The following is a 24188-nucleotide window of genomic DNA, read 5'->3' on the forward strand; positions in this document are numbered from 1 at the left end:
GGCTTCAATTAATTTGCTTGTTTGTAACAGTGAATGATTTTTCATCCGTTTAGAAGTTAAAAACAACTCTTTTTTAAACTACTAAACAGTAGGTACATGAAAATATTTTTCAGATGTTTTGATATCACATTGAAAATTCATAAGCAAAGGATGGCTTATCTTCATCCCTTTAGGGACGCTCTATAATGTAGCTGTTTATAGTTAAAAAATTTAACCAATTAAGAAATATTATAATTAGTTTAAAACAAAACTGATTTTAGTGACGCACCTAGCATCACTGGTGAGGTCGCTAGAAAATCATAATTTGAGGTTATGGCTGAGGCCAATTTTTCGCCAATACTATCGTCCGTATATACCCTTATAGTGTCGTCGTACAAGTATGTGCATTTGTTTACAGCTTCCGGTCTAAATTACACCAGAAGCTTCCGGATGTTCGATTCGGCACAATCGAATTCATTTGAAGTTTCTACATTTGGACATTCTATAGAATTTTTTTATTTTGAGTAGAAGCACTGCCCCAAAATATTCAATGCAAAATGGTCCAGAAGAAATATACTGGAAAAAGGGTCTTAAAATCGTGTTGAAACATTTCAATAAACAAACCTTATTTTCAAACTTTTTAAGAATTTCCAACTTTCTGTTCATTTTCGGAGAGATAATCGTTAAGAAATTTAAAAAAAAAAAAAGCACCAAGTTTAGTTCACAAAATGGGACTTGGGTCTTTTCTTTCCTTAAAATGGTTGGTGGGTTTTGGTTTCATTCAGATATATGCAATGCAGTTGCGCTGGGAGGACAATGCCAGTAATCAAAAACCAAAATAACTAAAAGTCACATATTTAATTAATGCTGGACATTCAAAGTTCACATTTGGCTGAATAAGAGATACTAGGGGAAATGAAAATCATTTCACTCGAGTACTTTTTTGTAATTTTTTTTATATGTCTTTATTAGTCTTTTTATCATTCCATTCAAGCTATATTATTACAGTTAATAAAGTGTTATGACCATTTATGATCAGTTCAGCTCTTTGATTAGGTAGATTCTGAGCATTTTTTAATTTTAATTTGCTTCAGCAATAAATTATTTGATTCATAGATGAATATCCTGTAGAGAAAAAAAAGTTTAAACTTAAGCCTAAAATATATCTTAAAAACTAACTTAATTGTAAAGGAAACGAATCTCTGCGATGGAAGACTGCACCGATTTGCCTCTGAAGTTAGAGATGATTTTCTTGGCCATCTCTTCGATCGATTCAGTTACTCGAGTACTTAATTTCGACTTTTGAACGAACATGAAAAATCTACAAAAATCTACTAAGACATTTATGTATTTTCGAAACACCTTGGAATATCATGAGATCAATTTGAACTATCGAGCTTTCTAATGAACTTTTTGTTTCCATGCGGAACTAAATTTAAACTTCTACGAGAAATGAGTTGTGGTGCAACCTAAAACAAACTTTATTTCGAAACATTTGTCAGGATGTTCTTAGCTTGTGACAGAGATTGATGAAAATATTACTCGACCACACGAAACCATTTGTCATTTCGGGTTGATTACCTGCTTACCAACTACTCGGTGCGGTGATGGTGTCATATAAATTTACAATGAGCTCAATTTTATTTGCACCCCTGATTATTCGTAAACGAGCCCTTTTTTCAGGGAGTGAGTGAATGAAAGGATACGGTGTAGGAATGTCCTCTTGGGCCTGTCAGGAATCAATGAATCGCATCTGCAACCACCAATGATGGAGAGGCAGGAAAGATTTTGCCGAATCAGCACCTGCTATTAGCGGCGTCGGCGTCGGCAGGACATAATTATTTCATGATGCTGGTTTAACGTCAACTGAAAAGAGAAAACTTACACTGGATTGAAAATAGAAGTATTAAAGTGAACCTGTTCGCGATTAATAGAATTGATAATTGAATTTCAATTTCAAAGTGTTATTTTTAAACATAGTTCAAGCTGGAATCTAGATTAAATAAAGAACTCTCTGGAGCCACTCTTCTAAATACAGCGAGTCTGAAAATGACAATTTTTTTTTTGGAAAACTCTCATGCAAATAGCCGATTACAATTGAGTTGAGTTTTTCTCAGCCGTATCCAAGACTATTTCTAGCATCAAAGGAAACATATCTACATATAGCATAGCCGCGGTGTACAATATAATAAGGTAGGGTTGCCATCCGTCCCGAAAAAGCGGGACATGTCCCGCTTTTTTGTTGAATGTCCCGCTGTCCCGCTTTTTCCTCAAAACGTCCCGCTATTTTTCTTGGAAAACTTTCACAAAGCTAGCTGACTAACACTGGAAAAAATCAAACTTTATCCTCAATTTAAATTCTTTAGTTCAACACAAAAAATCTTTCGAATACGTATTTTTTCAAAACTAGCAAAACAACTTAAAAAAATCGAAAACGTATTTTTATTATTAAATAAGAATTAATTTTTCAGATTTTACATAGGACAATACTCAATAGCCCTAAAGTTACAATAAGAATCTGATTCAGTTAACCGTTCTTGGAGCACGTTAAACCAATTCCATATAAATAACCTTGGAATGAAGAAAATATTGTTCAAGTTGCATCCAAATTATTAAAGATCTTAATTTCCTACAGAATCTTAGTCAAGTTGCCACCACCTTTTTCGGCTCAATTGTCCAAAATATCTTATGATGGAATTTTTCTCGAGTTTTAAAATTTTGAAAACAAATTTGAAATATATTTTCTATTGAAATATTTCTCTCAAATAACGTGTAAATTTGCGAGAACCGAGGAAAATAACCGTGTTTATGAAAAAATCATGTAAATAGAAATCATGTAAGAAAAATCTATCAAAATCAATCCGCGTTGAAAAACTTTAGTGTGCTTTCTATGAATAACTTTAGCTGATGTTATACGTACAAGTTTGGCAATACAATTAAGCTTTTTTAAGAGTTTCTTAAATGTCCCGCTTTTTTCGCCTGTGTCCCGCTTTTTTGACGTGAAATGTCCCGCTTTTTTCTGAAAGTATCTGGCAAGCCTATAATATGGTGATATCTTCCCGATAATGTCGTCATTACTATCCATCTAGTGATCCTCGGTGTATGCAGCATTACCTTACGCGCGCAAAACTTTTTGCCTGGCACGCTTTTCGAAGATAGTAATGATGTCACTTGTTTACATTCGAAAGAGTTGTTTAATCGAGTTAGTAGCCTACCATGTCTATTTATACCGTGTAGCATAGCAATAAAAACACTCTCTGGAGCCACTCTATCTGTAGGCAATATTGTTCCAATATCTGAAAACAATTTCTATATTTTATAATTGTTAAAAAACTACCATCCAAATAAAACAACAACGACTATCGAAAGAAAAAGTTTTACAATAAATTAATAAATTCTACCCGCTCATTTTCACCATGTTTCATTATTTCTAACATTCTATCCATCTACAAAATTTCATAATGCCAAGATGGTCTAACTAAAAACGTACATCACTTTTCACCTAAAAGGCCGATAAATAAATAATCAAACTTATAACTTTCTCACATACGTTGGTTTTCAAAACTCTGCTGGATCCAATTTCTGTTAATTTATCACTGTCACTTGGTGGACCGCTTATATTTACATTTTAATTCGTTTCGCCTACTTTGAAAAGGCTATGAAAAATTATTTCAAGTTGGTATTAATCGCAGCGCTCTAGATTGGACTGCTCACTCATGACCGCGTCATTTATGCGAACTCGTACATTTGTGCGACCTGCCAAATCAGTGTAAATTCTGTCAGAGTTCTACACGCTAACCACTTTTCAGACAACCTTTGTACGGATAACTGCGACTGCGACTGCAAAACTTTGCACGAAATCCAATTTTCAATGAAAGAGATAATATTTTAACAACCAACAATCCAACAATCCAACAATTTGCCATAATACAGAGGTAACGTATTCAGCTATCATCTGGACGGTTCGGGTTCAATTCTTCGAGCATCTAATTTTGAAGTAAGTATAATTTTCACTTAAAGAAGAGGCAATATCAAAGAGTAAAGATTAAAATGTAAGAAATCAAACAGAGATAAGATGAAAGCTGTGTTTTTCCAGAAATATTTTTTTATTCGACTCAAATAGAAACTGAAAAGCCTGCTAAACAGCCCTCGAGCAAGGCATAGTAAGCTTTTAAGAGCCTGTTTTATAGAACTTTTGGTAATTTGGGAAGCTTGTTAACGCTGGTCCGGCTTAGAATCTTATACCGATAATTCCACCTCAAAGGAAGTTCGTTATTGGAGTAGAGTCTGATTTATGGGTGTAGATAAGTAAAATGATATTCTTGCGAAAACATGTTAGCTTACTAGTAAGAATAGCTCCAACTGTTCTCGAATTATTCGACTCGTTTATTTAGAAAGCAATAAATTCTGTTTATGATTTGACGTGAAAATACAAATAAAAACACTGATAGGTTACTACTTTCTACTACATGAGATTTGAAAACAAAAATTCGTTTGGTTTTGTAGAATTTTCACCCCTTACAAATTGCAAGCCAAACTTCTTCCTGAATGTGTGGACAGCGAAGGACGATTTGAATTTCCCCGTGATTTACTAGTGGGAAAGCCAAAACACAAACCTGTGTTTGTATGCACACCGTGTGGGGGTAAAGTGGTTTATGACCGAAACTTCGCGACCCCGGCTGTTGTTGAATGAAGCTTGTGTGTGCTAAATCCTTGGCCAGGGCCAGAACCAGGTCGGATGTGTTTGGTTCTTGCCGTGCCGTCGTTGTTGTTGTTCTGTGGCATACCAGAAATAATCTCGGCCCTCGCGTACTGGCAAACCGTTCTTTCTGGGCTTAAATGCACGTCGTAAGCTTCGTAATCCTTTCAGCAAACCGGCACAGGAAATAGCAGTGGACCGACTTAATCGGTCGATTAATAATTCAGCTTACTTTTGGTTGGTTGAGTTGGAAAAAATCGAAACAACCATATGTTTTTAGAAATTTCACGTAATTTATTTTCAAAGAAATGCAAAAACCAATCTAATTCTTCAATCTTCAGAAATCAATTACATTCAAAATGAGTCGATCTAACATCAGTAACTTAGGTTTTTTTGGCTCATTTTTCGCCGAATGCGGTCACCTGTGAAGAATGAATGCTAATGTTGGTGAAAATGCGGTATCAAACTGAAGGCTCGGAAAACTACCGTGTCCACCTCCAGTCTGAATGGAGCAGACTTCATCGTGGGAGCTAATTGATTCCTAAACGCTTTTCCGACACACCCACGCGTTTGACCGGGTTTCAGAACGAGCATGAAACTGTGGTTAAGAATGATAACTGTCGAAAAATCGTAAAGTACAACAGTTTCAAGTAAATTCAAAATATATACATATAATTTCAGAATTCCAAAGAATTTTGAAGTTAGATAAAAAAAAATCAAGTTACGAATACGAAACCCGAATAAGGGCTGGTAATGAAAAAATTTCATCATTTAATTTATTACATGCTATTGTTAATTACAGTCAAATAAATTAAGAAAAACAGAGTTTTCCTGTTTCATCCGACGATGTTGCATAATGCATTTCGTTGTTCTCGGAGTTTTATAGGGTTCTTATTCTTGTCAAAAAAAATTATTGATTAATTTTACCTATACTCAGAATCGACAATATTCAAATTCTTTCTAGATTCTAGATTCTAGATGAAATTTTCTTAAAAAATGGTATATTATAGTTTATTTCTGGAATTTCGGCAACATGTAGAAAAAAAACAGTGTTTCAAGAAAAAAAATATATTGTGGAATTTTTTTTCGAAAACATGTTCACGAAAAAAATTGACAATAAATTTAATGAACGATTCAACGTGCAATGATGAAAGAAATTGATCAAATTTAGAATCAAAATTTGATTCACATAATCCCAATTAAAAAAGAACAATTAAAGGTTAAGTTTTTTTTTTTCTTTTAATAAGGGCAAAATTCATACTTGTGTGATTAGGGGGTGGGGGAGTTTTAATATAAAGGAACCTTAATATCTGATACAAAAAAAAACGATCTTTTGAGGCAGCGAAGGAAGGGGAAAGGGTGGCGGGGAGGGCGTTCAGTTGCAAATGAGTCTCAATATAAGATGCACACTGCTCGTCCTTCTTTCCTTGAATTTCACTGGAAAAAAATCAGATCGAAAAATATGAAATAGGGTGAGTGGTCCTACTTTCGACCTAGAGCCTACTTTAGTCCTAAAATGCCGAAAATTGTAAATAATTCATTTTGCTGGCATAGAATTAAGATGTTCCTATGCACACAATGAACTCTTATTCTTCCCGAATCCAACAATACCGTTTATTGCCATTAAAAGTTTTCCTGATAAATTTTCAACGTTTTTAAAAAAGTAGGGTCAAGTGGGGTAATTATGAACACGGGGTAATTCCGAACAAGTGCCATACGCGCTGTTGTGGGGGAAGAATGGACACAAAAAGTTACAAAAGTGGTAGTTTAACATCCCATTGATAGCTATAAGCTGTTTTCGATCTGTTTTCAAATCCTAATGATATCATTTCAGAGGTTTTAAAAAACCATTACCCCGTGAAACGGAAATCTTTTTGGACAGTGTTCAATGTTTTGAATATCTGATCACAGGAAATCCAGCTAGAATGTTGTTATCAACTGTTTTACATCCGGTAAATGATGCTTTGTCTGGAATTTTAAGGAATTTTAAAAAATCTTATTCGCACAGATTCACAGATGACTGTTCATATTTACCCCATAGTTTTCGTCCTATGGGGTAATTATGAACACACATTTCCTGACATTTCTTTGGCTTTTTGATGGTCAAATGTTTTATTCATCAACTTAGGGGGCCATTCATTTATTACCCAAGCATTTCCAGACCCCCTTCCCCCTCCTCCCCTTGTAAAAAATTTGTCAAAAAAATACTCCCCCCCCCTCCCTTCTGTAAGATCTAAACACAGGATCGTGAAGAAATCTTAGCCAGGAAACATCAACACTCGGCATTCTATATCCCAGGAGCTTCATGGACCAAATTTTATAAATTTCATAATTAAATTTAATGTGTTAAGTTTTGAATTTTTGAGAAATTGATTATTTTTTCTTCCAAAAATGAGATTCGGATTTAGAAAAATGCTATGCCAGTTCTTTTCAGTCTTTGAAAAAAAGTTTTGAACACAATTTTATCAGAACTTAATAAAACTTTAAGAGTAAAAAAAGTTTATAAAACATAAATTTTGAAAAAAGCTAAATCAGCATTTAAACCAGTCTTAATTATGTTTAAAAAAATAGCGATAAGAACTTGCTTTTTGTTGATAGAAAAAATGCAGTCAAATGTTTTCTCAGGTTTAGTGAGTGGTGCATACGGATAATTTTACCGGTAATACCGAAACCGAAAACCTCTATCCCAGGAATTGTTGTTTAACATCGAATAAAGGTTGTACGTCCTTCCAAAACCAGTTTTTTTGTATTGATAAATAACAAGGTTATAAACTAGACTTGAAGAAATTTTTAATTTACTAAAAATAAAATTCACCATTTTTTAACAAGGGTTTGCTGCTCGAGTTTGTATTCATTACCGCGTGAAATTTAACATTATTATAATCCTTAAATCTCTTTGGTCAACAGTAAAATATATGAAAAACCATGATAAATTTGAGATAAGATGATTTGCATTTGTTTATTTTATAAGTTTTATACATGAATTGAATTGAGTTTTTATAAAACAACCTATTTTCTTATTACTGCTAATTATTTTCATTATTTGGTGTGTAATTGAGATTTTCTGACACCATATAAATCATATTGGACAAGTCTTGAGGTAAATATGAACAGAGTTCGGGGTAATTATGAACAGGTTTTGGGGTAATTATGAACATAATTTTTTAAGTAAAAATTCACCATACACTGCTTACTATGGGTAAATGTAACGTATAAATACTTTTACTTTTTAAAAATTTTATACCAAGTCCGTAATTCGTGTTCATAATTACCCCCTAGACAGGGGGTAAATATGAACAGACGGGGTAATTATGAACAGACGTCTCAAAGACGTGGGTTGCGGCCAAGAAAAAATTTGCTCTACAGAATGATGAAGAGCACGGAAACATTCCATATTGGCAGGTTTTCAGAATTTATGATAAGAAATAAACATATGGTGGCTGTGAGCGTGCCAAATGAAGAAATTTTGTTCATAATTACCCCACCTAGCCCTACCTCCTCATCAGTGGTAAATCAGACAGCTCAATTACTGGGGTGCGTATTATAAAATTAGAATGTTTAAGGAAATATCAAGATTTTTACTGTCCAAACCAAAGTTTAAAGGAAAATTACTTTCAGTGTGAAGAATATGAACCGTACTATGAATTTTTCCTATAATTTATGAAAATCAATGGAAAACTCGGAAAATTTGCAAAGGGTCCAAATATAGGAAACTTTCGACTTTGATGTTCCATTTTTAGACCTGACATCACAAAATAATAATAAAATAAAAATAATCACAAATACTTTGTATCAATACCAACAAATCAACAAAGGTGCGAATTCATGATTGGGGCATAATTCAGAACAAATATTGCATATTTCTAACATTTTTATCAGCTTTAAAAAAAAAACTACAAGTTAGTTAACATAAACAAGTTTTAGCTATTGTTCTGCTGATAGTGCTGACGCAGAATAAAATCGTTTATGATATTTATAACAGGAATTTTAGTTTATTTCATGTTAAATAGCTGTAATACTTTTTTATGATAATAATTGATAGAAAATAACATTTCCAATGAATTTGTTAATTTATTTTCGAAAAATCATACTTTTTATAGGAATTTTAGTTCTAGGTCCAATGAAAGGAACCGGTCCAGTACCAAAATAGGAACAGTAGGTTCAAAGTTGGTAATTTTGATCTTCCATATTTCTGCTTGTCTCTCAACAACGGCGAAACCTATGTTAAAAGTTTTCATTGAAAAGTGCAGATGAGATCATGACTTATAAATAAATTTCGTTAAGGATATAAATTTCCCGTCTATTTATGAGAAAAACATGATTATTTAAAAACAACCGCTTAAAGGGTCCAATGTAGGGCAACTAACCCTAAGAGAAGAATAATGAAAACTTTAAACTTTTTTTTTTTCAATAGACTCATTTCAATATGACCCATTCCAGCGTGACGTCACAACGTTTGCAAAACAATTTTTTGGTACATTGTATGTAAGTTTTACAGGTCATATCGCTCATTAATAAAAATTGTACATTATAAGGTCAAAATTTAATTCTCTACAATTTGAAACCAAAAGTATTTGTATAGAATAAAAAGTTGACAAAAAATAAGCAAAAGGAATCGTGACGTCATAACGCGCCTCTTTTTCCACTTTTCAGTTTTTTTTTACAACGCCGCATTTTTCTGCTCTTCTATTTGATCAAATTTTATTAAAATTTCAGGAATGTATCGATTCATTACAACCAACAAATCGCTGTTTTTGATTTTTTCAAATTTTGATTTCAATTTATGTTAGAGCGATTCAGTTTCGTGACGTCACAACGCACCATTTTTTTAAAGCAGGGTTTTGCAAAGCGTTGTGAGGTCACGAAATTTTATGGTTAGCTACATGAAATAAATCAAAGTATAATCTGAAAATGAATGCTTAATTTACTTAAAATGCTTAAAAACTTAATAAATAATGTGATTTGGTGATGAAATCGATCCATTTATTCCCAAAATTTAAAAGAAATTAAATATCAAAGGCCCATATAAGCAAATAAGGTTTACAACACTGCTCACATCAATATTATTCGAAGTTTTTTTATGCGATCATGTGAATATTATTTAGGACAAAACTAAAACTAGAAATCATTTATTCGTAAAAGCGTTGAAATGTGATTTTAATCTTTTTAATCTTTAATTGCAAAGGAAAGGGAAAATAAATGATAATTTCAAAGCCTTCGATCTTTTCAAAGATAGTTAATCGACACTAGAGTGCCTAAATCAGCCATCTAATGAAAATCTTATAAGTTGCAGGCTTAAATAGATCCTAGGCCTAACACAAAGTCCAGTGCCAAATTTGGGGATTGGCCCACGAAAATAGAGGGCACAATGAGCCTAAAATTTGTATGGAATTATGAGAAATTGGGTTTGGCAGGACATGATACCAAGTTATGCACCAATTTCTGAAGCCCTATCGGCTGATTTGTTTTAATTATAGTCATTCACAAAACTTTTATAATGACAAATAGTTTATCTCAAGATCCCATTTCGACAATGGTTTTGTTGAAAAGTTTTTTGAGTTTCAAAAATTAGCTTCTGATGGCTCAATTACAAAAAATACCTGAATGATCGTTAATCGACGCTAATTTTGAACGTTATAGCTGTATTATGATAACTCAAATCGAAACGCGTTCCTCAGATGAAATATTGTCATAATTAAAGCTTTAAAATACTCAAATTAAAAGAAAAATTGGTTGATAAAGACCAAAATTATTGACAAAAAACGGTTTTTTTTTTATCATGCCGAAAAAAATCTACATAATTCCAAACAAACTTCAGGTGCGTTGCGCAACCCCTTTGCTTAGAATAATCTGACCCAAATTTTGTAATTCAGTTCAAAGTCACTTTTGTGAGATTTTATGTGAACACGGGGTTCGATTTGGGTTTTCTAGTGACATAATTTAATTAATTTTATAAATTAATTTTCTATGGAAATCTTGTGAAATTTTTGATAAAAAAAAAGTTAATCTTTTTAGTTTACCATGTTCAAAGATTTTTTGAATCTTATTATATTTATTTCATGGAACTTATTTTGTTTGAACATAATTCCAGAAAGAAATAGAAGCTACTAGCGGTGTTTTTCATTCTAACATAGATATATGAAGATTTTTATTCAAATCACAGATAAATACCTGCTTTATGATTCACAAATATTCTTTTACAAAATCGATGAGAATTTCATTTGTTTGATAGTTTGTTTATTCTTGAATCAAACGTTTTTAAGCGCTATTTTATATGTTTTATTAGAAATGTTTAAAAACAACTGAGTTAATGCAAAAAAAAATAGTTTCTTTAAAAACTTGATAATAGAATTCGTTTATTGAAGCGCATTGTTGTGTTGAACTTGTATTGAAGAAATACTATCATAGTGTTGGAGTAAAAAGTCTTGAACGTTTTCGAAAAAAAGTAAATAAATTTTCGTGACGTCACAACGCATTCTTTACCCGGGTGCAACTCACAACCTGCTACACCGATTTTCAATCTAAAAATTGCATTAAATTCCACTCGAAATATTCGAAGAGACCTTCAATTTTCGACAATATGTGAAATTTCAGTAAATCATAAATTTAAAAACAGTAGAATTTTCGTGACGTCACAACGCTTAAAAATAGATACCTTTATCAACGATTCTAGAGCGTTAACTTGCAGTGGGTGTTATTTATCTTATATCATGATTAAAAGATGGCTTTTCTACCATCATTTTGCAATAATTTTTTTTGACATAGCTAGATTTTTGACAAAGTTATGTTATAAATAAGGAATAATTGCAAAAATCAATTTAATCTCATACTAAAATTTTTAAATTTCAACGTCAACATACTCTATTCTAAAAAAAGTTCGCTGAAAATCTTTTAATTGAAAATGACATACAAGAAATAACCTTTCTAACACTATGTCATTTATTTTTGGATAATGAAAAATAAAAATCGGTTCTCCAGTTGAGGGGTCCTTGGAATGGGTCATATCATTCTACACAATTTATGCATTCTTTTATACTAAAACCAGCGTATAAATAATATTCACTGCGAAAAAAATGTTTATGAAAATAAAATTATATGATAGTTTAATGGCATTGCGGTGAACTTTTTACTACGAAAATTCTTTTATAGAAGAATTACAGACTGAAAATTAAATGACGGATAGATAAAGCAGATGCTTAGTAGGAGAAAATTTACAGATGTTGAAAATGAGCCAAGAGCATATTTTATGGAAAGCTTCAAAGGTGCGTTCTAGACCCTTTGTCCCACATCAGTTGAATGGCTGAGAGAAGTAATAGCGAGAGGCGCAATTACGTTCACCCATACATCCAACCCGATGGATTGGTAGACTTTTTGTCCGATTGGGAAGCACGTGCTTTACCAATCCATCGGGTTGGATGTATGGGTGAACGTAATTGCGCCTCTCGCTATTACTTCTCTCAGCCATTCAACTGATGTGGGACAAAGGGTCTAGAACGCACCTTTGAAGCTTTCCATAAAATATGCTCTTGGCTCATTTTCAACATCTGTAAATTTTCTCCTACTAAGCATCTGCTTTATCTATCCGTCATTTAATTTTCAGTCTGTAATTCTTCTAAAAAAGAATTTTCGTAGTAAAAAGTTCACCGCAATGCCATTAAATTATCATATAATAACAATCAACGGTGACTATTCGTTAAAAAGAAAATAAAATTATCGTAATTTGTATATTTGGTAGTTAAATATTGTCATTTTAACCCTCCAATGCAGTTCGCAAATTATTCGCTTGGGGGAAATTTTACAAGTAGTTTGATGATTTTCCCGCAAATGTTGACCGATTCTGTTGATGTTAGATTCATTGTGTAGGTTATTGATTCTAGTGTTTCAATATTTAAAATCAATGTTTAAATGATATGTTTTACCAGGTTACTAGAAATTGGTTTCCAATGAAAAATGTAAAAAAAAAACATTTTATTTTCAAAAACTGTATAACTTCAGACAGCTTTGTTATATTTAAGTGTTTTATTGATTTTGGGAATGATCCAGTATACATCTTCCCAACGATGTATGAATATGATGGGATTCAATGAAACCTTTGACCATTATTTCGTATCTCCCGGTGGAAAAAAGTCTAACTTAAAAAATGACTTTCAAATTTGCTTTGCTTCGCTGTGTCTCATTTCTCGATTAACTGATTTTTAAAACTAAAATTTTAGTTTCTTTATCGTTAATTTGATTATTATATTCAAAGGACATCTCTCTTAGTCTCAAACTTCTTCAGAATATTGGTTGATTCATTATAATGTTTTGAAGGTGCGCTTAGGGTCATATTGACCTGAACAGTTTTGGAAGGTTAAAAGCTCCTCAAAGAATTTCTCGTTAAAAATGTCATTTTACAAATGAAATAACATTTAAGCGGAACAAGAAAACTTTTTTTGGAATTTTCATCCTATTGGATAGTTCATCCTGAAAAAAAATATACTGAACTCACTGCAACATCTCATCTCGACTTGCCAATCCGATATTTTACCCAGTGCACCATCTGAGTCGGTTAGCAAGAAAAGTTTATTGATTCATGGTCTTTCTGCCTCCGCCGATTACCAAAAAAGCCCTGCATTGGCCGTCTGCCGTTGGGCCGGGGGGTCAGAATGGAAACTATAAACTGTTTTCTATTGCGGGCCGATTTACATACACACCCACAGCTCATCTTGGCTATTGAAAACAAAGAATGTTTTTTTTTCTAATGCCGATTTACATCATTCGACAACATCCTTGCTGGCTGATTATTTCCATCCTGCTTTGTCTTGTGATAGGATATGGGATAAGATATTTCAGACAATGCCTGTTATTAGAAAGCTTCTTAATGCCGGTCCGGCATAGAATCTTATACCGATAATTCTACCTCCAAGGAAGTTCATTATTGGATTAGAGTCAGAGTCGGACTTTTCTGAACTGGTATCATTCTAGAAGTCAAGCAATTTACTTTAAAATGAAAAAAAGTAAGTGCTAACGGCCGCAAATTGAATTTCCTTCAAAATGAATATAATTTGGTTATTCAAAAATTTAAGTTGTTTGTGTTGTGATCGATTAGATTTGTGGCGTAAATTCAAGCTAGAATTGACCATTTTTGACTTCAGTACATACCACTTTGATTTCCTGTTCTTTCTATTGAAAATTGTTGTAGAGAAAACAATTACCAACAATTTGATGTGCGTAGCTTCTCGATTGAACAACAACGAACAAAGTTATTCTTCTTTAAAGTTGTGACGCGAATTCACTCACTCATTTTAGTGGGTTGTTCACTCATCACGAAGAAGATCATTGTTTTTGTTAGAAAATGTCACAGTTTTCTCGTTAAAGTAAAAAGTTTTTTTTTGTAACGTGATCTCACTCATTTGCGACTTTTTTTGTTCGCTTTTTAAAACAACCCCATTGGATATGAACTAATTCTTTTTTCTACACAATGAAGCAGTATTTGCTGGCTTTTAAACGTTTTATGCTTTTTTCGAAAAAAAAATCAATCTATATATTTTCATTTATTATTTTGTAAAAGATGTCAACATTTACACTTTTTCTTACAAAAAAATTGATTTTCAAAATTATATAAAACACATTGTTCTCTATTTTCATTGGTTTTGTGTTATTTAATTTCCAAAATTAATGACAAGTTTGAGATTTTTTGATACGCGAACGAATAAAAATCACTTGTGAGCTGTATAAGCGCTTGGAATGTGTCCTAAGAGATTTCAACACAATTTTTTTCCAATGCATAGAAAACAAATGTCTGCTCGTATGAATATAGTTTTCAGACACCTATCTATTGAAATATTGGAGAAAACAAGTATTCTCCTAAGGATGCGCAAATATGAACACTTCTCCTTCTTGTCATTTTTTCATTTTTTTTATTCGATTAGTGTTCCTCTGATTCTCTGTTAATTTGGATAACTATTTTCCACCAAACTCCCTAGGCTCAACATCTAAAAGCACAATCATCAATCATCGAGGCGTCATCATTAACGAGTGTCATTCTCTATTACAGGAAACCCTCATTCTCGGTCGCAATGAAGCCGGTCTCGGGACGAGGTTCTAATTGGCCGGCGCTGCTGGTGCTTCTGCTGGTGGCCGCCATCGCATTCGAACACACGGTCCTTGCCGGAGATGACAGCTGCGGCGAGAAATTTCGTGGCAAATGCAGCTGTGGACTGCGCACGTACAACTATCAAACCAAATACGTGGTCAATTGTACCGACGAGGGCTTCCGGGACACGAATGTGCTCGAGTATTTGCCAACCCAGACGGAGGTCGTCATCTTCAATGGGAACTACATCGAGGAGCTGCCCTGGAATGTGTTCGGAACCATCAATGAGCTGGCCAATCTGTCGGTGGTCGATATGAGCAATAATCACATCAGAGAAATTCGGGGCAAAACCTATCATCATGTGCCGAATGTGAAGCGGCTGATCCTGAATCACAACAATCTGAGCATCTCCCGGTACGACAATCCGGAGTTCAATTTTCACCACCCGCGGGTTTTTTCCAACTTCATCAATCTGATGGAGCTCCATTTGACGAATGCATTTTCCGACAACACATCATCGGAACTGTCCTCAGACCTCCACGATATTTTCGTCAACAGTAATCTAACGAAACTCACCAAACTGCACCTGGAGCAGAACGAAATCTCCCAATTTGACGATAAGCGAGTGTTTTGTGATCTCCCATCGCTGCTGGATCTTCATCTGGGTGATAATTTCCTAACCGAAATCAATTTCAATATAACCTGCTTGAGGAGGCTCCGGTTTTTGGATCTGGAACGTAACAAGTTCGAGTTCGTTAAACCCCGGGATATGGAGATGCTGGATGAGGTGCAGCGGATTCATGGACCTTCAACTAGTGTCCTGGTGGACTTTACCTACAATCCGTTCAACTGTGACTGCGGCCTCAATCCGCTGTACGAGTGGATGCATCGGACCAATGTTACGGTGCGGAATCGGGACAATCTGATGTGCTTCCGGAACCGGAAGCATCAGGAGCCAATCCTGACGCTGAACATGAAGAAGTGTGCTAAGGTAAGATCTAATCTGGAATTCATCTTATTGTTAAAATGTGGCATTATTTTAAAGAGAAAAAATCACCGTGAATTTGTGATAGACGGATAGACCATAGGAAAAAAGTTACTAAGGTGTTGAAAAGAGGAGGAGCACTTTTTTAAATAGAAGCTTGACCACATACTGAAATTTCTGTCCCTCACCAATCAACTGTATCGAAGAAGTAACCGTAGTAACTTTCTTCCTATGGTCTATTCGTCTATCACTTCAAGTCTATAATACTGCAGTCAGAATTTTGAGGTGAAATTTGACGAGTCACGTCACTCGACTCGCAGAATAAGCCCCATAGATTTATCAGATAAATTACGCGTCTACAAGAACATATACATATATGATTGTTTGGTTTCGATAGGAACATTTCCAGTCAACCATCAAATTATGCGATGCCACGAAAAAAGAATGGTTTATTTAGCGATCACATCAATGCTAAGATTCTAACAGGAATTTTCAGTTAATAAATCGAATGGCTACTTCTACCATAAACGCTGATGCCCGCGAACGGGAGAAATCATAGATTCAGAATAGAATAATTTTTTTTTAGCAGGTAAAATGCATTGTATTTTCCTTTTTTTCCAAAATAAAACACATTTCCATTTTTTTACAAGTAAAACCATGTATTGAAGTTGGCGCCATGATTTTATTTTGTGTTCATCACTTGGGGAGCGGCCGCCATGGCTCTGGAACAAAATTTAAAAAAAAAAATCGTCAAAATCGAAATTAATAATTTTTAGACTAAAAAATATCAAATAACTCACGTAATATAGTTGATTCGGGACCGATATTTAGGTTCCTCTCCGATGTTTCCTTCGATTTCACGTTCCGGATTGCCGCCGGAAAACAAGAACCTGTGCTGCATATTACTCAAGATGATGTATCTGGTGCTAATTAGGACTGTGTTAGAAAAAAAAATCAACTCAAAAAAGAAATCAGATCATCTATCTTTCCGCTTCCTGCTGGCTGTCTACTTTTTCCAAGAAAAAAACAAATACCTCCTTCTACTACTTTTGTTCTATTATTTTCTAATTTAAATAAACATTTGGCTCGTTATCTTGTATATCAATATTGGCTTAACTAAATTTGAGGACTAGTCTAACATCAGTGACATAATGGAACTAACTTTGATAATATTTTAAGTTTACTTTAACAAATAGCTAAATCAACCATATTTTGGACTATTTCAGCAATGCAACTCCAAGAGAAATCCTCTACAGCCAAATCAACTTCACAAAAACTTTAATTTGTTCCTAGATTTCTATGTATGTATGTTGAATGAGCAAAATAGTAAGTTCAATCGAAAATCAATGGTATAGAAGAACTAACTTGACGAATTTGTGTAGATTTTTTTGTCCGTGAATTGTTCAGATCAAAGCATTAAATAACACTTATTTTGGCAGAAAGTTGCTTCAAAGCTGAAAGTATTGTGAACTTAATTCATAACAGATTTCTGAAACTTAGATTAAAGTAGGCTTGCCAGATACTTTTAGAAAAAAGCGGGACATTTCACGAAAAAAGCGAGACACAGCCGAAAAAAAGCGGGACAATAAAGAAACTCTTAAAAAACTTGATTGTGTACCCAAACTAATAAAACGTTTACCATCAGAGATATAACCTTACAGAGTACACTAAAGTTTTTTTAACGCTCAGATTTTCATAAAAGTGATTTAAAAAGGTTCTCGTGGATCAACACGTTATTTGAGAGAAAATAGTTCAAGTCGTACATGTTAACGGCTTTGATATCGGAGAAAAAACCGTGAGTAATTTGTATAAAAATAAGTATGTTTGGTAATTTGTTTAAAAGTGTGAAAACTCAAGAAAACTTTCATCTTTATATACTTTGGACAGTTGAACCGGAAAAGGTGGTGGCAATTTAATGAAGATTCCTGCGAAAAAAATAATCACTTTAATTTTATAATCTATAATTATTTGGAAGCAACTGGCATAATATTTTCTTCATACATTGATTTAACCCTTCGTTTCATAAAGTAACAAATTTGCAACAATTAATGTATGCAAAAAGTGAAAAATCGTATTTTATTATAATTTTTTTTTCTTGATGTACTCATCATTTCCAACTGTAAAAAATGATTTTTAAGGAAAAATAAAAAATCATGAAATGAAGGGTTAACGTTCTCCAAGAACACTTAACTGAATCAGAATCTTGCTGTAATGCTAAGAGCTTTAGAGTTATTTAGTATTGTCTTATATAAACTATGAAAAATGCTGCATATTTTGAGAAAAAGACGTATTTGAAAGATTTTCTGTTCATCACAGAATTCAAATTCAGTCAAAAGTTTAATTTTTTCCAGTGTTAGTCAGTTAACTTTGTAAAAGTTTTCCAAGAAAAAAAAAGCGGGACATTTTGAGGAAAAAGCGGGACAGCGGGACATTGAACAAAAAAGCGGGACATGTCCCGCTTTTGCGAGACGGTTGGCAACCCTAGATTAAAGTGCCTTTGAAATAAAGGAAATGCCAGCGGAGATGGATTATTTTCAGATGGGTCGAACCCCAAACTTTGGGGTTCAATCCGCGCATGCTGGTAGATTTTAATGTAAGATTAACTAGATCTGACCAATTCATTAAACGAGATTTATTTTTGGTAGAAATCTTACCAAAATCTCTTAGAACAGATCACAATTTTTCCTCGACTTGCTGTTACAGAGATGGTGGATAAAAATTCCCAACTATAAAGGTTAAAATTAAGGTATAAATAACACTTCAATAAATTCTCAGAACAGAAAGTTTATTTTTTTCAAGAAGCTTGTGATGTGGGAAATGAAAAGGGCACGTGTAAAAGGAAGAAGGGAAAGTGAGAAGATTTGCATCACCCGTCGGGCATGGCATACTACACGCTCATTTTTTTAAACTCAAAATTAAGTAGTTTTGGTTCAAAACAGCACTTCAGTGACAGCCCTCAACTTGAGTTTGACTGGGCAATCGCAAAACTAAGTTCTGATAGGCATACCCAATACTAAGTACGGCATTCGAACTCAAATTCATCCTTTTTATAAGAGGGTTGTTTATTTTCAGGGAATCAAAGCATGGTTAAAATTTTGTGTACCCGGATGTTGCTGTTCCGGTACATTGCATTGCAATTACAGAACGGTGGTAAGTTTGGGAGTCAAGATGATTTTGAAAAAAATCATCTTGACTCCCACCACACAACGTACAAAATATCAGCGCTGTCAGCGTTGCCACATTTAAAAAACAAACTCTGTCAAAAATCTGCACCGAAACGTGCACCAAGAGCAACAAAAAAAACATCAGTGGAAGATATTTAAAAAATCTGTATTTTTTTAATGTTGCTCTGTTCTGTTCTCAGTTTTTAAATTAATTGAAAGTTGTATTAAAATTTGAAAGCTACCTTCAACCTTCAACAGAGCTTCAACTGTGATATTAATTCTCATAATTGATCACTGGAAAAAGCTAATTCTCATCTGTCAAACCTCATGATCAAAGTAGCAGAGAAAACACAGAAAATCAACAAAACATGGCACTGTGTTGCCAGAAAGTAGACACTTTGTATAAGAAAAGGTCAAATATAAGAACTGAACCCTACCATTCTTAAATACATAAACCTTACCTATAAAAATACAGTGTTGAGTGACTCCAGAAAGTGGCATGAGAAAATGAAGAAAATAAAAAAACTGAAAGTATCAAAGTTTTTGGAAGAGATAATTAAGGTCCGGCTGATTTTTTTTTATCAAGTTTTACGTGAATATTCTAACTAGCTCTAAAAAGTTCAGTTCTGATCTCAAGATTTGGAACTTTTTAAGAATTTCAGCATTGTCAGTTTTTTGGACCCACCCTCTATAAAAAGTAATTATCAGCTTTTCAGGTCACCGTCTTTGATTTTGAAACTAGGCACCCTGACGGGCTACCTATATTGTCCTATCTTTTCAAATATGTTTTTTTTTTCATAAATTAGAGCTGGCTAGAAGTGTTTAAGAAAAGAATTCGCAGCTGTAAGGATAGGAGCCTGAGTTCCGCACAAATGCATGCATGATATCCTTTCTTTTTTATGAACATTCAAGCTGCTTTCAAAAAGGGATCGTGAAATGTTAACTTATGACTGTACGATCGTAACCAAAAGAAATGACAGTCAAATTGTTGAAAACATTTTGAATACGGTACACCGGGGTACTGCCCCTACTCGCATAACAGTCCCATATGAATTTTCGTCATTTTTCATCTGACCTGACAGTTCGTCATTTTGAACATAAGGCTTCAATATAAAACAATAAAAAAAGAGATTTTGTTCTAGAAATTTTGAAAAAAATTTCAACTCGTGGCTGTCCCATATGAAATATACCCGCATAACAGTCCCATATGTGAAATATCACGGATTTGGTTACTTTTCAATGCTTCTTTCGGCGAAATAGTCTTTTATTTATTGCTTCGAATCATTTAAAAAAGATTTAAACTCACTTGATGTCAAATTATTCACACTAGTTCTCGAAGGCAGGTCAGTAAGAAGGAAGCAATGTCTTCCTGAGCAAAAAAGATGCAGATGAAATCAAAATCGTAAAAAGATTCAACTTACAATGTAGAATTCACGATATTTTTCCAAAAGTGTTTTTCTTTTTCTGATAACTGCATTTAGAAGTTCAAAAATGATCAAATTTAGGTTTTAGAAAGTAGCTTGGTTAGCAAAACATATTCTGGATGGGACTGTTATGCGAGTAGATTTGAAAAAGGTCTCAAATATGCTCGCATAACAGTCCCATAACGAATAAAATGGTGCTCCCGACGTTACCGATGGCCCAATTTCTAAAATTTCAGGTCGAACGATTTATTTTGACAACCTAGAATACATTCCATCAAACGATTTTCGTTTATGCTGAATGTAATGGTCATAGTTAAAAAATATATTCCAAAACAGAAAAAGCTGATTTTCTCGCTTGCTTGTTTTTGCATATGGGACTGTTATGAAAGTAGGGGCAGGGTAAGTGGGGACGGTTTTTCGTATAGTTGAACTTTAAAAAATCATTAAAAAATCAGCAGTAGATCAATTTTGATAAAATTGCATTCAATGTGATGCAGAACATGTTGTTTACAAATGCTGAAAAGATGAGCTTGATAGACGAAAAGCGAAAAAAGTTATCTCGTGAATTGTTATGGACTGCTGGTGTCTTCACTTAGCCCGCTTTATGGGGTAAGTGGGGACGGTAGATTTTCCCTTTGATTTCTCAGGAAATTTTCAACAAATTTGTGGTTTCTTGTTTGAATACGTTACTTAATTGCTCGATCCGTGGTAGTGATGGTAGTGATTATTGTCTTTAATTTATGTTGCAACACACGAGATCCGATTTTATCGAAAATATATACTTATTTCAGTACTTTTCCCAACTTTTCGTGATCCGAATGCTAAATAAAGCTAAAATGTATTGAATGAAGGAGAGAAGATTGAAAAAAATGTGTAGGGGAGGAGCGGGCTATATGCGCCTATTAAGCAGAACACTGATTTAATCAAATATTACATAGAATATGTATACAAAAACTATATACACACGAGCAGGCATCTGTTTTCTATACATTGGAGTAATTTTTATGTTAAAATTTTCTTCTGTTTCCAAGAAAATGATTTTATTATAAGTGTTGTCTAAAATGCCGAACCTCAAATCGTGCGGGCTAAATGCGCCTATTTATGTTTTTAACAAAATTTCTGTTTTTTGGCCAATATTTCCGTATAATTTTATTGAAACTGCTAGAAAGTAATAATTTCCGTACGACAAAGCTGAAGTTTTATAAAAATCTAAGTATATTATAATTTAATGGAATAAAACAAAAGTTAGGGTTGCCATACTATGGAGGCAGTTCATCCATGAGAAAAACTTTATCAAATCTGTTTTAAGATCTTCCATTCTCTCTTAACACTAGAAAGACCGCACCAGTCAAAATGACTGGTTGGACACTTTGTTTGTTGAATATCTTTTGCATACTTCGCTTTAAAAATTCGCAAAAAATACGACTTTTCATGAATTTTGAATCTCTACAAAACTGTGTATTTTTTCTTTCACTAGCTCTTTTAGTAATCGAGAAAAATTTCGCCATGGACACTCGGACCGTGACCAGTCAAAATGACTGGTAAAATTCACAACCCTATTACTCAAACAAGATAAATTTTTTTCGCTTGCTTTTGGTTTCATTTGCAAGCTACATTCAAGACAATGAGTTCTAGTTGATTTATGGTGGACAGAAGTGTGTCGTTCGTTATGAAATTATTGATTTTCGATGCGAAGTCGTGAAGATTTGAAGAAAAAGTTCTCGGATTGGCCGCTGTGTGGCGCTTCAAGCATTTGACTCCCAATTTTTTTGGTCTGTTTTGTTGCTCAACTATAATCGAACTTTTTGTCAAAATTTGGCGAAATTTCATCAAGATTTGTAAAAGTTATGTTAGATTTAATACATGTCCATTCGAGTAATCGAGTAGTTTTAGGTGATAAATGTGTTTTATACTAAACTAGAATGAGTAAAATTATTATGAATTGAGTACTTATTTATTCAAATTTGAAGACATCAGCTATGAAACAGAATAATTTAAATGATATTTCAACATGGGTGCACGATATACTCTTATATGTTGGTTATCCACCATGGGTGCACGGATTCACCGCAGTTTCTGTCCAAGTATGTATTCACATGCATTCTTAGATTATTATGCTCGACAAATTTCCAATGCAAGTTCACTTACAGGTATTCCGGCATCCGTGTATATACCTGGCCAGCTGGCAACTGATTGAACATTCTTATTATAAAAGGAAACACATCTTACCTGTCGGCAACTTATGGGTTTGAACCCAAGAATTTTCTTGCCGATACAAGGAATCGAATCCAGTACGCATGGCATACCTAGACCAGACTCGCGCCAGCCTATCTGATAGACCACATCGGCGCTAAGATATTTCAACACGGGTGCACGGAATGGTTGCAAATTCGCCGTTGTATATTATACAGAGAGAAATAGTTTTCAACTTGCTTCAGAACACAACATATTTTTGAGTTAGATGTGATAGGTATTTGAAATGCAATATTTGTCAATCGAAAAACTTTTAAGGAAAAACAAATCAACGTGTACATTTGACAATGTTGATTCATTATTTTTATTTTCACTGTTTTCCGTCGCACGACATAATTTGATGCATATAATCCCTAAAACTCACTCGGTCCATGGTAACCGTTTTCCAATTTCTTGGATGTTGATCAGATCTTTTCAAATAAATGTACGATTGCAAAAACCTGTTTGGTAATAATAAATAAATATATTTATTATTTCAAGATAAAATTGAAATATTTCTTTCCCAGGATTGAAATAACGGAACTTTAAATAAAAATCGTTATTTAAATCATTATGTCTGAACATGAAAGACATGGTTTCGACTTTGGTTTAGTTAAGATTTGTCAAAATGCTTTTTAAAAATTTGCAAAAAGTACAATATTTAATTAAAACGCGGTGAATCCGTGCACTCATAGTGAAAAACCATGTATATAACACAAATTTTTATTTGAATCTATGAAAGTCTTTATTCTTTACCTTTAGCGTGCAAAAAAAAAAGATTTTAGATGAAAAGCGGTGAATCCGTGCACCCATGGTAAATTGCTCTACTTATAGAAAAAATATGCTTCAAAACCTACAATATCAGGTATAATTTATAGGCAACGTGTTGAAAAATTTCAGAGCGATGGCAGCTAGAAAATATCTACTAAAACAAAACTGAAGTGAAACCGTGCACCCATAGTCAATACCAATAGCCATCTAACATAATTTTACAATAAAATTGATAATGTGTTTTAATTTTTTGATAATTATTTGAAATATTCATTTTATGACATACACGCATTCGTCAACTATGCCAAAATGAGGTGATTCCGTGCACCCATGGTGAAAAAATATTTCCATTTTATAACAAAAATGATATCGAATAAATAACAAAACAATTTCAGAAGAAAAAAGTTAAAAATATTATGATATAAAAAATTTTCCCTTTACCAGTCATTTTGACTGGTCACGGTCCGAATAGGTATATTCAATTTGCCGGTCCTTCTAGTGTTAAGATGTTATTCAGAGCTTAGATTTGAAGGTTCAATGATAAAAATCATTTATTTATTCTATTTAACATGTTATTGGATGGATGGAGACATTTTACAAACATGATGGGGGCATACAAAAACACTCTATTGTTCCACTATATAATCATTATTAAACCTCCACAAAAGCTGAAATATGTTTAATTTCTCTAGTTCATTTGAGTAAGAAACAAAAACCATCCTAGTTTTTGTTTTAAGCTTCTTTACGTATAATTTTTAAAAGTCGAAATATTACATCAAAATGTATCAACACCTTGTATACATTTTTAAATTTTTTTGAGTTTGTAAATTCATGAAATTCTTTCTTGCCTTATGTTCTA

General features: G+C 33.5%; 1 protein-coding gene across 1 annotated transcript in view; it reads left to right on the forward strand.

Moving 5' to 3' along the window:
• Positions 1-24188, forward strand: part of LOC129756135 (phospholipase A2 inhibitor) — a 143913-nt gene that overhangs the window by 115064 nt on the left and 4661 nt on the right. Inside the window, exon 2 of the mRNA XM_055752910.1 lies at positions 14715-15744. Coding sequence (XP_055608885.1) covers positions 14737-15744 — 1008 coding nt within the window. The 5' untranslated portion in view covers positions 14715-14736. The remainder of the gene's footprint in view (positions 1-14714; positions 15745-24188) is intronic.

This window comes from Uranotaenia lowii, chromosome 3 (genome assembly GCF_029784155.1).
Source record: "Uranotaenia lowii strain MFRU-FL chromosome 3, ASM2978415v1, whole genome shotgun sequence".
Taxonomy (NCBI): Eukaryota; Metazoa; Arthropoda; class Insecta; order Diptera; family Culicidae; genus Uranotaenia; species Uranotaenia lowii.